Source organism: Ceratotherium simum, chromosome 5 (genome assembly GCF_057802395.1).
Source record: "Ceratotherium simum simum isolate JZ-2026a chromosome 5, ASM5780239v1, whole genome shotgun sequence".
Lineage (NCBI taxonomy): Eukaryota > Metazoa > Chordata > Mammalia > Perissodactyla > Rhinocerotidae > Ceratotherium > Ceratotherium simum.
Genome location: NC_141904.1, coordinates 41,226,000 through 41,240,974, shown reverse-complemented (window position 1 = coordinate 41,240,974; position 14,975 = coordinate 41,226,000). Strand labels below are relative to the sequence as shown.

At 52.4% G+C, this 14,975-nt stretch overlaps 1 protein-coding gene across 1 annotated transcript in view; it reads right to left on the bottom strand.

Moving 5' to 3' along the window:
* The window catches only part of DLEC1 (DLEC1 cilia and flagella associated protein), a 72,628-nt gene that overhangs the window by 26,244 nt on the left and 31,409 nt on the right, over positions 1–14,975 (bottom strand). Inside the window, exons 7-19 of the mRNA XM_014790604.2 lie at positions 14,248–14,335; positions 13,396–13,569; positions 12,507–12,643; positions 11,178–11,270; positions 8,095–8,185; positions 7,205–7,367; positions 5,813–6,005; positions 4,932–4,990; positions 4,153–4,321; positions 3,622–3,715; positions 3,258–3,388; positions 2,994–3,152; positions 53–192 (exon numbers count right to left, since the gene is read on the bottom strand). Coding sequence (XP_014646090.2) covers positions 53–192; positions 2,994–3,152; positions 3,258–3,388; positions 3,622–3,715; positions 4,153–4,321; positions 4,932–4,990; positions 5,813–6,005; positions 7,205–7,367; positions 8,095–8,185; positions 11,178–11,270; positions 12,507–12,643; positions 13,396–13,569; positions 14,248–14,335 — 1,691 coding nt within the window. The remainder of the gene's footprint in view (positions 1–52; positions 193–2,993; positions 3,153–3,257; positions 3,389–3,621; positions 3,716–4,152; positions 4,322–4,931; positions 4,991–5,812; positions 6,006–7,204; positions 7,368–8,094; positions 8,186–11,177; positions 11,271–12,506; positions 12,644–13,395; positions 13,570–14,247; positions 14,336–14,975) is intronic.

Here is a 14,975-nt window from a genome sequence, read left to right as displayed (position 1 = left end):
ACTGTGAATATGTAAAACACGTGTTGCAATGGCTCTCCCCACTCCCCCTTACCTCCAGGCCCCGTTTACCACCTCCAGCTCCAGGACGGTCTGCAGACGCTGACAGTGCAGGGCCTCAAAGGTGATGTTCACTCTGCATTCCCCTAGAGGTTGAACCTGGCCGCTCGAAGGCTCAATGCTGAAGGGAGACACCTGATTGGGAGGCCAATTCAGAAGAATGAGGAGTGAGGACACTTGGAATTGCAGAAGAACGTGGGGGTGCTGGCTGTGACCAACCAGGGTCCTCCCCAGCTGCCCCCAGCTCTTCAAAGAACCATCTAGGATGCAGAAGGAGGCAAACAAATGGAGGAACACAGCTGAACAAGAGTCTCAGGATCAAAAGGACAAAAACTGAGTAAAGGAGGAGGTCCTGATGCACTTGCCCGGATCTGAGAGGTACAAGGCAGAGGGTGGTGCCCCAGGGGGAGTGGGAAGCTATGCTGGGGGAGCCACGATGGCTCTCTGAGAGCTCTGCCCAGCCCCCCTGAGCAGGCACCGGTCAGGGCCCTGATGGCTTCAAGTAAGGAAAGCTACCAAGCCATCAGATTGGGGGAGGGGAGAAGCTTCCATGTGGCCAGATTTCTCCTTTGCTCTTACATGGTCTCTTCCCCTCCCCCTCGCCCCATCCCCCAATGCAGGCTTGTACTTATTCACCCCAGCAGGTGCGCCCCCTCCCCAATGGCATGCACACAAAGGGAGAGGGGAAGGGAAAAGGCTTAGAAAGAAGAGTGCACCTGGGGAGGGCTCTCTACCTGCCTCTTCCTGTCTCCAACTTCGATAAGAAGCACTAGCAGTCTGACTGTGTGGCCTCATGGCCCCAGACGTCATGGCTAGTAGGGGTGTCACTGGACATTCAAAGGTCATACCCAGGAGGGATGTGATTCCCCTTTGGTCTCTTCCTTCCATGAGACCAAGACAGTGAGTGCAAGGCATCTGCCTGGAGGGCCGCCTGGCCTGCCCTCTCCCAGCCCCACCTCCCACACAGGCCCCCTTGCTGGCCCGGTTGGGTTGAGAGTGCTAGTCCTGGGCCCTGTGCTCTTGCTTCTGAAGTTTCACCTCCCTGGCACTGGTGGGAGGGATGGGCTGGCCTAATTCGCTGGAAGAGTGGCTTGTGCCCTCTGGCCTGGCTCGCCAGAGCTGAGGCGCTGAAGTTTGGGGCCCAAGCCCCACTGGTAAGGAAAGAGCCCCTGTGCTTCCTTTGGTCTTTGCTCCTCACATGCATCTCCCTTGGAGCCCCAGGGGTGTGGCTGTACTCTGGGACTGGGTTTCTGGGTCCCCTGACCTGAGCTCATCTAATAAACCCCAAATCCCAACATTATCTCCAAGAGCTCAAAAGAATAGATGCAGAGAACTGTAGACAGAAGATTCCTATGAGCCTCAATTATGACATAAATCTTAATATACTACAAAATTGACAATTATTTCAATTATAAAATGCAGTTATTCTTCACAGTGGGAGAAAAACACAGACTGGGAATTAGAAAATGGATCTGAACTGATTCCACGGCCCATCAACTGTGTGACCCTGGGAAGCCCCTGTACTTCTCTGCCTCTCTATCAAATGAGGAGGTTGGCTGAGGTCTGCAAGTTTCCGGCTGTGCTCTGGGAAATCCCAGGGATTCCTCAGAAGTGCCTAGGGCAGGGGCCTGGGACGTGGGGAGAAGCAGGATGGGGTAGGGGGTGCCCAACAAGGGGGTCTCTGGGTGGCCAGAGTAGTCATACTTTATTCTAGATCTTGGGCTTCTGTCTAAGGTTTTATTTGAAGAAAACCTTCCTGCCTAAAGGTACTGCTACCACCCTGCCCCCAGTCCCCATCCCAGTCCTAGCCTTCTGTGGTTTCACAATCCAGGCAGGGAGCCCAATGAGTCCTGGGAGGGAGAGCGCTAACTTCAAGCCTGTGTAACAAGACACTTGGCAATGGTTCTTGGCAATGGTGTGGGTCCCCATTGATGCAAATTGTCATAACGTCTAAGTTTCAGAGTGCCCAGCTAGAGAAGTGAGGCTGTCAGGTAAAGGAGAATGACTTTGAAGTAGAAAGGAATAGTCCCGGAGAAAGAGAAGGTACGTTGGCAGATAAGATGTAAGTGTGGCTGCGACTATCTTTCCTCGGCTTCTGAATGTGGAAGGAAAAGTGTGCAGCGCTCTGACTTGGAGGGCAAGTGGGTGAGGAGGATGGGGCACCTTGGCAGGAAGCAGTCAGAGGGAGGGTGCTGTCACCAAACAGACCTGGCCAGAGTCTCACATGTGCGATGATGACCTAAGGCAGTTCCCAGGGAGCTCAGCCACCGAGTGTGAAGAGCGGGAGTGTGAGTGGGTGATTTACAACCACCTGCTGGTGAGTAGGGGGTAATTGATGCTTTGTGTGATTTAGCCTTATTCTAGATTTCACATCACATTTAAATGTGATGCCATAATTTAATGTGATGATGATAATACCTAGCCACTTTTAGTATTTTCTATTTTTATCGTAAAAAGAAAAGTACTATTTGAGTGCAAATGAATTTGGATTTTTTGGGGGAGCCTTTTGGTTTCGGCCACAAGCCCACGTCCAAGCACCGCCTGGTGGCAGGTACTCAGACTGCAAGCACAATCCCTGGCAGGTTCAGAACCTTTGGGGTGAGCCCGGCGGCCCCTCCCCAGAGGCCTTGGAAGCTTCCTGCTCAGCTCAGCTGCCTATTTTCTTTCTGCTCTGCCAGAAGGAGAAACCCATGTCCTATTTATGCATCAGATGGTCTAGAAAGGAACAGGAAAACCAGTTTGGGGTTAAATTCTGCAGCAGAAAAGACCCCAACTGCCTCAGAGATGGGGAGAATTGGGAACACCTCGAGGCAAAAGTCACCCGGCAGGCTTTTCCTCTCTCAGGCTCAAGGCTCAGAATGTACCAGCACAAGTTTCACAACACTGGCTCCTGAGGGGGAGGGGTGGCACCCCAGGAGTCAGCAGAGCCGACTTACAGCCTCACGCCTTTCTTCCAGGCAGACGGGGCTCTCCTTCATGGACCACACGGCTGGGAGCTGGCTGATGTTCTGGATCTGAATGGAGTATGTAGCTCTCTGCCCCAGGCGCAGCAAACCAAACTGAAGAGCTGAGACGTTGAGGACGAGGGCAGGCCCCTGAGACACCCAGAGGGCCTGTCACTGGCCACCTGGGAATGGGCTCTGTGTCCTACTCCTGCCTCCTTTCTGGCCCACCCAGCTGCCCAGCCCCACCAGCAGCACCTTAAAGGCCGCCTCGATGTGTAACACAACTGGCGAGGGTGAGTCTTCAATTTCACACAGCAGGTCCTGGCTTGTTGGGCCAGGGACACCCCCGGTAAAGTTCAATTCAAAATCCTCAACCTCGTTGGGCTCTGGAAGACGGGAAAAGTGAGAGGCGGAGAAAGCAAGCAGAGGCAGTTTCCTTCTGTGCCTGGGCCCAGCTGTCTGGCCTTCGCTGACGTCCCCTCCACCACAAGTGCCAGGCTGCAGCTGGAGGTGGTCACAGGAAACCATGAACCCCTGCACAGGCCCCTTTCACTCTGAGGTCTCCTTTGCCGGCCAGCCCCGGGCAGGTCATGACCCCCTCCCGCAGTCCCCGCAGTACCGATGGTCCCTGTGCAGGGTTCCACTTCGATGATGTGGCAGTCGCTGATCTTCCCCCACATGTATCTGATGGGTGACTTGCTGTTATTCCACATCTGAAAGACACACCCCAATCTGGGCTCCCGAGGAAGTACCCTTGCATATTGAATCTGTACCCACTGAAGGACTGTGGGATTGTGGGCTCACAAAAGGTCCTCTTGACACCATCCAAGCTAATTCCTGGCCATCCAACAGCACCAACACCACTGCAGGGTTTGTGGGCCCCCTATCCTGCCAAAGACCCATGAACACAGGAATGGGTTCCACAGCCTGTCATTCAGAGGATACTAGGAAGCTGAAAAAATGACAGACATGCCCAGCCCAGCATCTGTGCAAACCAAGTAGAGTTCAGAGGCCCTGGGAGCAGCCTCGTCCTCTATGCATCCTCTATGATGGCCGCCGCCATCCACCCCTCCAGCTCCATCCTCCCTACACTCATACCCAAGTTCAGCACCATCTCGGCCAGCCTGGCTGGAAAGAGACAATGACTTACCTTAAAATCTTTCTTCACATTTACCCCAATGTAGTTCTCCCCGGGAATGATGAGGGCATATGGTTCTAAGAGAACCTGGAATGGTTCTACTGAGCCTTTCACCTCGATTTCCAGGACAATCACATCATCCACAGAGTATGAGGGATCTTTCAGGTTTTCCAATTCCAAACTGAAACAAACCCACCATGAGCCAGGAGCCAACACAGCCTGGGAGCATGGCCCTGCATGACCCTCGCCTCTGTCCCGTATCTTTGGTCTTGTGAAAAGAAAGCATCCCTCCCACAGCTCCCAGGCACCCTAAGATGAGAGGCATCAGCCAATGCCCTGAAACAGTGACAAATGTCTGTGCCTGTGACAGTAGCTCAACTTAAGGCCTGAGACAGGGGCACCTCCCTTGCACCCAGCCTGGGATCTCTACCCGAGGCTGACTGGAGACCCACCCCGACAGTGTACTTAGGGAAGAGCTGGTGGAGGTGCCTGCCGTGGGGCATTAGTCACCACCACCCAGGGGCCATCAGCCTGGCTTCCCACTGGTAACAATGAGCCTGGAGCACAGCTCCACGGTTCCAGGGGGGCCTACAGCTCTCACAGTGAGTCCAGCGAGCCCTGCTCCCTGCATGCTGAGCCCACTCCAGGCCGAGGTGCCAGAAAAGTTGAAAGTGCTCCCATGCATCAGAGCCTGCTGGGGGCCAGGTGGCTCAATCACTCCCTCCCCAGCATCCCAAGGGAAGGGCAGGCCCCATTGCCCATGCCTCCTCCAGGGCCCAGTCCCTGCTCACCTCATGGGTTCTGGGACTTCCTCTAGCACCATATGGAGCACACTGTGAAAATTCCTCAGCTGCAAGACAAACACAGCACTCTTAAAGCAAATTGCATTCCAGCCAGGCTGCCCTGGAGAAGGCTGGAGCCGTGGCAGAAATTCCTCCTCCCCTTGGCCTAACCACCAGAAAGGCCTTCTGAAAAACAGTGCCACTTCCCTGCTACCTGTCCCCACCCCTACAGTAAAAGGGGTGGCTGCCGGGACGTGAGCCATGACTCAGGGGCTGGGGCCACTACAGTCTCACGACTGGCATGCCTACCTCAGCTGGGCCTGGAAGGAAGGGCTCTCCAGACCCCGATGTTGCCCCTTGGCAGTGCCCTCAGTGTGTCTGAAGCACCTCACCCTCCCAGGACAGAGAGTGAGACGGCTGGATGCTGGCCTGAGAGGCAGACCTGCTCTCTTACTAACAAGGGTCCCTGAGCACCCCTCCTCACACCCAGCTCTTGCCCTTACACACAGGGCTTCTCACTGGGGCAGACAGGGGTGTTAACCTCACCCTCGAGAACCTGCACCTCACTTTCTCTGGGAGCTGCTGTGGGCTGCATAGGGATGCTAACATCTCTGACGTAGTAGAAATAGAAAAGACACCAGAGCTGAGGAAACAAGCCCAGGGTCTGGCTGCACACGAGGTGTGTGTGGGATCAGGACCAGGCAAAACGAGCGTCTTCATCCTGCACACCAACCACGTCCTCCAGCCCCACTCTTAGCTAAGTGCTGGCCTCGGCACCTGGGGATCTTGTCAGGCCCAGCTGTGGCTTTGACGTCACTAAAGAACACGGACGGAGAGTGAAAATATCATGACCCAATCCTGTGTGACTACCAAGATGGCACCATTTTAACCTCATGAGGAGAAAAGCTCAGGATGAACTCGTGGTCTGCGTGGGCGTTGAGGACCCCCCTCTTGGGCGTGATGGAGAAGGCCGTCTCCCTGTCAGGGTAGTACTTGATGCTGTCCACGCTGTAGGTTTCTCCAGGCATCAGGGACTGCAGGTTGGGCTTCATGATCTGCCAGTAGAAGGCCAGCTCCACGTGCCTGTGGGGACAATCTTGGCAATAGGCAGCAGACCCAAGGCCATGTCCCAGTTCTGCCAGGACCAGGTCCTCCCATCCCCTGCTTGGCCTGGCCTTGCTCCAGGAGGGAGCAGGAAAAGACCCAGGAAAAGAAAGTGGCCAGGTCAGCCTTTAGGCCCTTCCCATGGAGGAGCCTGGGGAGTCTGGGTAAGGGAGAGCACGTGGGTCAGGGAGTCCAAGCTGGAGACCTCCTAAGAAAGCCCCCACTCCCCACCCACAGCAGCTGTAGTTAGGGCCACAGTGACTCAGGGGAAATGGCAAACACAGGGAATCATGCTCCAACTACTAAACTGGAGGGGTCTAGGCATCCCCCCAGATATCAGGAAAGTTTTCTGCAGTGTCTCCTACCACATGAGAGTTTCAAAGGTTTGCCATATAGACCTTCCCTGCCCTCTACCTCTCCAGCTATGGCTTCCCAGGACAGCTCTGTCCAGAAAGACATGTGCCCACTAGCTGCCAACAGGAGCAGCGACAACTCCATGGTGGTGGGAGGAGTGGGGCTCCAGGCATGCTGCTGATGGCAGAGGTCAGGGGGAATGGATGGCAGATGAGTACTGTTCATCATGCCAGGTAACAGAAGCCTGTGCAAGGCCTGGGGTCACCAGGGAAGCCTGGCTGGGAGGCTTCCTGAGGTCTGTCCTGGTGTAATGGCAGTGCTCAGAGGATGGTCAGGAAATAAATGGCAGTAAGAAACCTACATGCCATAATCTGTCTGACCGTGAGACTTGGATGGCTTCCTCTCATGGGCAGGGCAGGGCAGGGCAGGACCTCTCTGGAAAACCGTTCCTGGCTAAGGATGGTCCAGGATGATCTAGAGCAACACTGCCCAATATAACTTCCTGCAGTGATGGAAATCTTATACATCCGCTCTGTCCCACATGATGGTCACTAGCTGCACATGTGGCTATTGAGTACTTAAAATGTGGCTGGTACCACTGGAAAGGTGGGTTTTTAATTTTATTTAATTTTAATTGATTTCAATTTAAATAGCTACATGTGGCTAGTGGCTACCATGAATGTCAGTACAAATCGGATCCTTCCATTCTGTGCCCAGATTCCTCCCTGGCCCTTGGAAGGAAGCTCCTGCCTCACTGGGAACTCAGGGCCAGGTGAGGAAGGAGAAAGGGTGTATGTTGGGGGTGCTGCATGGGGGTCACTCACGTAGCATTTCTAATAACCAGCTGTTTCCTAGCCGTGGACTGAAGGTTTTCAGGCTCAAAGCGTATGAAGTGCTGGGCTGTTAAGTCTGTGAGCTCTCCAGGCTCTGGCTGACTTTTCTCACCAGAAATATAGATCAGATCCAAAGCAACCAGCTGCCCGATTCCTGACAAAGTAGGGTAGTTCGTTTCACTAGGGCTGAAATCAGGACTCTGTGGCCAAAGGCTGTCACAGGAACCATGCCACCATCTACTTGCAACTGGCCTTGATCATGACCCCGGGAAGTGCACACCAGAGGGGAACAGGGGACCATTAGCACATAGATTCATGTCCCCACATCTTCACAGACCAAAAGGAGGTGATTTTGATAACCAAGCACACAGCGGGCACTCAATTAATGCTTGCTGAGTGAAACTGGATGGAAGGGAGGGAGGAAGGAGGGAGGGAGGGAAGGGAAGGGAGGGAGGGATGAAGGAATCAATCGACCTTGGGGGAAATCAGCAGGATGCCCCTTCTGAGGGAGGAAGGAAGGGAGGGAAGGAATCAACCTTGGGGGAAATCAGCAGGATGCCCCTTCTAACTCTACAGAAACCTAGGGTGCCTCTGGTTGTTTATGTGTGAGTCACTGGCAATTCCCCAAAGGAGGTCAACATGAGCTTCAAAGTGAAATGATGAAAGATTTCCCCCCAGGTTTCCATCATCTCTCATTAGAAGGCTCCTTGGGACTGTCCTGAGGCCACACTGGCTTGGGTCTCCAAGGTCTGACCAAGGTCCGTGTCAGTGTACCCCCTGACAGAGCGGGCACAGCTGTGCCACTGCCAACACTAGTGCAGCAGCTTCTGGAGCCAGGGTGTCCACTCCGGCCCCACCCCTGGGAGCACACACAAGCCCACCTACGGTCACCAGCTCCTTTATCTGGCAGTTGTCGCACACAATGATGAAGGTCTGCTCTGCCTCTCCTAGGCTCGTTGGGAGGAACAAGACCTGGGGGAGAGAACAGCGGGCCTGTTACTTCCCACTGAGTTGCTTCCACCCCCACCTTCCACCCTCCTCTTCTCACACACATGCTCCTACCTTCGCTCTCCACTTTTCGCTCCCCTCCCTGCCACCTCTCCACCTTATACTTAAGGCCAAGGGTTGCAGCCTCGGCTCCACCCCAGAGTAATGCAGGGAGCATGTTGAAACGGTAGGAAGAGAAAGTTCACGGAGACCGAAATACAAATGCCTCTTAAACAAATAGCAACTTTTAACCTCATTCATAATAAAAGAAATGTAAATAAAAACCACCCAGAAGAAGTTTCTCACTCTTTATACTGGCAAAGTGTAGAAAGTTAGCTATATCATAAATGCAATGATATGATATCTTGATTTTCTTTCTTTTTTTTTTTTTGAGGAAGATCAGCCCTGAGCTAACATCCATGCTAATCCTCCTCTTTTTTTTTTGCTGAGGAAGACCGGCTCTGAGCTAACATCTATTGCCAATCTTCCTCCTTTTTTTTCCCCCAAAGCCCCAGTAGATAGTTGTATGTCATAGCTGCACATCCTTCTAGTTGCTGTATGTGGGACGTGGCCTCAGCATGGCCGGACAAGCGGTGCGTTGGTGCGCGCCCGGGATCCGAACCTGGGCCGCCAGTAGCAGAGTGCGCACACTTAACCGCTAAGCCACGGGGCCGGCCCCCTGATTTTCTTAAAAATTATCTAGAGGGGCAAGGTGGAGTTTGGTTGGAAGAGACAGAGGGGTGTGGACATAGTAAGGATGGCCACGAATTGATACATGTTGAAGCTGGGTAATGAGTACATAGGTGATCATTAAACTATCTATTTTTCTATATGTTTAAAAACATCAAGATAAGTGTTTTATTTTGTTTTGTTTTTTTTAAATAAAAAGGTCGATAACACACTGTATTGGCAAGAGTGTGGAGGAAACACGAACCCTCACATATTGTTGGAAGTATAAACTGGTACAATCCACTTGTGGGGATTTGGGCAACATATATCACAATTATGAGAGCAGAGGCAGCAAATCCACTTCAAGGACTGCATCTTGTGGGTAGACTCATGCTTGGACAGACAGTTGTATGTATAAGTTATTTGCTGAAATAGCCAGAGAAGAGAAAAACATCTTCATGCCCATCAGCTGGGGACAGCTGAACTAAATTATGGTTCATTTACACAGTGGAATACTATGCAGCTGTAAAAAATATGAGAATGAGCTCAAAGAGATAGTGGTAAGTGGAAAACACATGGTTCACAACCGAGTATAGAGTAGGCAACTATGTGTGTGAAGGAAAAATGGAAACAAAGGAAAGAAAACACATGTACAGTTGCTTATTCAGGCATCACACTTCTCTGGGAGGGCACTCAGAAAACTGGTAAGGTTGTGGTCTCTGGGTGGCTGAGGAACTGGGGTAAGAGAGAGCATTTCATTGTTTATCTATCTGCATCTTTTGAATTTTTGAATGTGAATTTATTTATTTGGAAATATGTAAAAATTTTAAACAAACAAAACCCCAAACAATCAATAAACAAAATACATAAGGAATGCAAAGGGGAAAACCTCCTCGTGATTCCCCCACTGCTCCCCACAGACTCCTGCTGCCACCCTCTTCCTTTCCTTGGGGCTCATAGGAAGAGGGGATGAGGGGGGCATCCTTGCCTTGTTAGGGGCAACTAGCCCTAACTCCTTAAAGCCACAACAAGGTTCTGACAAGGACTGGGCTACACCAAGAGGACCCAACCCATCCCTCAGCAGCAGATTAGGACTGATAAAGCTCTCCTACACCCCTGAATTGGCCTGATCTCAACCCTGAGAGCCAGGTTCTTATCAGAGATCAGATCAGCACAGACATGAACAAGATAACATCGCCCTAGCACTCCAGAACAAGACTTCATCTGGCAGTTGAGACTGGAAAGCAGCTGATAAAGGAAGCCCTCCTTCACACCATGGCAAAGAAGCTATGGCAGTGGGCCTCAAACTTCGCTGTACACCACAATCACCTGGAGAGCTTTAAAAGTCCTGCACCCAGGCCACATCTCAGACCAATTAACTCAGAACCTCAGGGCTGGGGCCCAGACGTCAGTGTGTTTGCAATTCTCTCAGGGGATTGCAATGTGCAGCTGGGTTTGAGAACCTATGGCTCTTGGCTTTCACTACCCAATGACACAGTACAGGCCAAATCCCCGTCCCCAGAGACCAGACAGCTTTTACTCTTGAACGTCGGTGCCTCTCTCACAGGCTAGTGAGGAAGGCTGTGCATGCTTGCGGCAGCATCACACCCAACCACTTGACAGCACAGAGTCAGAGTCCTGGACCAGGGAGTCAGGGAGGGTGAAGGCAACTGTGGAGCAACAGGGGCAGGAAGACATCACCATTTCTCACAGGCTTTTCTGGGGGCCAGTAAGCCCCTAGAGGTGTGATGAGCTGAAGGGACCGCCGAAAGGGGCCAGTTAGGAAGGGAGAAGCCCAGAGCCAGGGGATCAGACTCTAGGAGCTTCTGCAGAGGTTCAGAGTAAGGCCTAAGGAAGGCAGACTCTGTTGACTATATAACTGAGGATGAGATAGGAAAGACAGAACAAGGCCACTATCATCGCCCAGGTACGAGACTGCAGGCCTGGGTGGGGAGGTTGTCCGAGAGAGACTGAAGAACCAAGGGAAGATCCTGAGGGCAGCTTAGATGTTGGTGGAGGTGACTCCCAGGCTAATGGTATGGAAAGCAAGGCTCAGGGATCATGATGGAACTGCTAGGGCTCTTCTACACTTGTTTTGTGAGACAGGTCATAAGACAGTCAAATGACATCACCCCACAAAATGCAAGAACATGCTCCTACACAGAAACCACTAAGGCTGGGACCTGGGATGGGAGGGGATATTTGGGTCATGAAAATACAGAGGCAAATGAAATCACGCAAGCAGGTGAGAAATAGTCATGACCAATCATAAGGAGGAAGAAATATACAGCAACGTCTAATTGCCTACCTCCACTAATATGGCCTGCCCCGGAGCCAGCTGAAACACTGAAGGGAGGATTCCAAAGGGAGGTTGCTTGACAAAGCCAATGGTTGCAACAGCCTTAAAGAAAAGCAGAAGATTATACAACAGTGTGGTAGAATTTGTAAAATCTAGTGCTCAGATTACAAACTTCTCTCCTCCAAACATCTATTTTGCGATTCGAAGGATCTCAAGGATCATCCAGTCCCCCGTAAATGAAGAAACTGAGGCTCATTTGTTCAGCAAGCACTTACTCAACCTTTACCAGGCACCAGATGAGGTTCTGAAGGTTAAAGATGAGTAAGTCACAGAGCATCATAAAGAGCTGACTGCTGGTAGGAGGTTCAAGGGATACCATTGACAACTGCTTCAGACACAAAGCAGGTGGCATGAGAGAAGGCCTCACCCAGGAGGTGGGCTCCCAAAGCAAGTCCTTTCCCTACTAGAGGCCCCTGTGTGGCTGATACCAGCTTATGTGTCTGCCTCCATCCCCGACCCTATAAGCTCCTGAGTCGGGGGCAGCTGCCATCTTGTCAGCAGAGCTGCAGCCCTGGTGTCCATGCAGGAAGCCATGTAGCACGCCAGGGACACAAACCCATGCCTACAAGACCCTGGCAGGCATCAGAAACGAGTAAAATGTGTGTCTTGGAACATGTAGTCCTCTGGACCTACTGCTTCTTTTCTGGAGACACAGGTACAGAGAAATCTCTCTACCATAACAGGAATAACAATGTGAGAGTGATGACCAGGGTGTCAGTGTTCGGCTGCCAGGGAGAGTGGTGGGGCTGGGCAAACAGGAGAGAATGTGCTCATGCCCTGCTTCCTGACTCCAGCCAACAGGGCCACAGTGAATTCTGGCCCAGGGCTACACATCTGCCAATTTTTCAGACAGACTGGAAATGCAGATTTTTATGTGAAATCTCCCTATTTGTAAATGTTAGCTCTGTGCCAAATAAATATGCCCACAGAATTCAGCCAAAGAGCTGCCACTTTGTGACCTCTGATAAGTTCAAACATTTGCTGCAATAATGACTGAATGATTGGACAAATGCAGTGACATCTGAGGCAGGCCTTGAAGGATAAGAGAGGTGATACAACCTGCCCAGGGTCACGCAGGTATTAGCGGCCTAACCAGAACTATAGCACTGGTCTCCACACATATGGATTCTCGTCTGGATTGTGGCAGTTGGACAGAGAGGTTATAAATTCTGTTTTCTGTGTGTTTCCAATCATAGGTGCACTCCAGCAAGTCCCTCACAGGGTTATTTCCTTTGACAGACTTGCTCTTTTTCCAGGTAGCAATCTGTGATCACTCACCCTGAAGCTTGGCGGCGGCCAGCTCTTTTTCGGCATAATGCAGAACTTGCCAACACTGAAGCCCACATTTTTGCAGATGAATCTGCTCAACTTCATTCCCCCAATGAGGCAGTAACCACAGTCCAACACTGGTGACACTGCAACCACAGGAAGAGATCGGCAAGAGAAATAACACGTTGCTCTGAATAGGCTCTACTGTCATTGTTCTCCTGAGGTCCAGCCAGAGCTCAGAGTAGCTGTGGAAGAGCATGGGGCCCCGGCCCAGCACCCTGAGCAGAGAGGGAGAATGGGGACAGGCCCTGACCCCTGCTCCCACATGGCAGCAGAACCATGGGACTCCATGCTCTCCTGGCTGGAGCAGCAGGAGTCAGTGCCCATCGTGAACTCAGGCCTCAGCCAGGGCGACCCAGCATGGCCAGCATCGTGGGGGTTGTGTTCAGAGTCTCAACTTCCAGCCCGTGCCCAGCTGAAGAGGCTTGTGGAGGAAGGAGCCCAGCCAAAGCCAGCTTTCCCAAAGAAGCCACCCCCACAGCCACAGAGGTGACATTCGCTGAGGGCTCCAGGCACTCCTTCCTTGCCTCAGTGAGGCACAGGCCCACTCAGGGGTATCCACAGCCAGCGAAGCCTATCTGGGGTTAGCTGGGCTGCTGGCCTCCTCCCCTGACGTGTGTAATTCAGAGTCAGCCCTCACCGGGAAGCAGGACAATTGGAGCCTGACACTGTGGAAGACTGTGTAGAAGCTGCTAGCAGGTCCCTCCTCAGGACCCAGAAGCCCCTGCCCAAGAGGATCAAGCTAGGTGCTGCCACAAAGGGCCCCTGAGAGCAGGCAGTCGTTATAGGGATTCGCCAACCCTAACTGAATCCTGGAGGAGGCAGAGCGCACACTCACATGTCAGCACCGGGGGCGGCCTCCGGGCCTGCAGGGGAATCAGGAGTGCTTCGGCTGACTGGGTCTCAACTAAAATATAATCATCAAAATCCCCAAGGCAGTCGGGCAAAAACTGGACAGGGTACTGGCAGGTCATTCCAGGAGCCACCATTCCACCTTTTCCTGGGAACATCCCTGTGTGTGACAAAAGCGACAAATGAGGATCTGGGGACCCATGAGTCACCAGGGCTTGGGCTCAAGTGCTACAGACAGCAACCAGAGGGCACGGGTAGACCCCGCCACAGCTGGGCCTGGCTCTGTGAGGAAATGCCTTCTGGGCCAAGGCCATGCCGAAGGCAGAACCACCAGGGCATGCGAGGGAGCAGGCTGCAAGGGCAGGGACTCCACGTAAAAATACTAGGCCCAGGGAGGGGGGTGATATGGTCCATCTGGAACAGTTAGGTGGGGCCACGCCTGGCCCTATGGCTTAGAATTTATTTTGTGGGCAGCAGAGAGACATTTGAGATTTCTGAGCGGGAAGGCTGGCTGGGAAGCCACTGCAATGGTTTAAGTGAGGAACGAGGACAGCCTGACTGAGGGCAGTGACAGCGTGATTGGTGAGGAGACAGTAAAACAAGAGCCTGGAGGGAGGGGATGGAGAAAGGAGCTGCCCAGGCTTAGAGATTTCACTGGGAGGGTGAGCAGGCAGGCTGCCCGCCCAGCATGCGGGGCCTCCGGGGACTGCTAAGGGACATGTGGGCCCACGCTCAGGGCAGACACAGGAGTCATCCGAGGGCCAGGAGGGCCTGTAACTGGGAGCAAGCCCAACATGTGATTCTGAGGCAGTCTCGACAACGGCTACACCGAGCTTACCCAACCCCAGAGCGAAGTACGGAGTAGACGGCGGGATGACTCGCAGGTAGCGGCTGGTCGAGGTGGTGTTCTGCAGCGAGATGACCATCTGTTTAAAGGTGTTTAAAGCTCTTTTAGACAGCGACACGTACAGATGAACGATACGAGGTCTGGGATTTACTAATAATATGGGAAGAGGGGAGGGATATAAACGAAATATGCTTGGCCACATGTTGGTAACCGTTTAGCTGGGTGAGGGGTACATGGGGATTCATTATGCTATTCTATCTACTTTTGATTGTTTTTGGAAAAAATAACATACCAAGTGAACATGAGGGTGGGAATAGATCTGACCTACTCTTTGTCCTGTTTAACATAACAGCTACTGTTTGTTGAGCATCTGCTGTGTGCCTCCTCAACACCACAATGACCAGGAAAGGTAGGAACTATCTCTATTTTACTGAAGTTCAAAGAAACTGAAGTTCAAAGAGGCTCCTGAACCGGTACCAGTGTTGAGATGTGAGCCCAGGACATCTGGTTCCAAAGTTCTGCCCACCTTGCCTCTTACTGTCTTCTTCTCCACATATTCCTTTGGGCCACTTTTTCATATGGGCCCAGTCCAAAGACGGTTGGACACCTGTATGCCAGGGTTGTGACTGGGCCTCTCTCCATCACCCAACCTGTCCAGCCTCTATTAAACCCTGCCTTCCCTTCTCCTTCCCTCAGACTGGGAGACCCCTAAGGGCAAG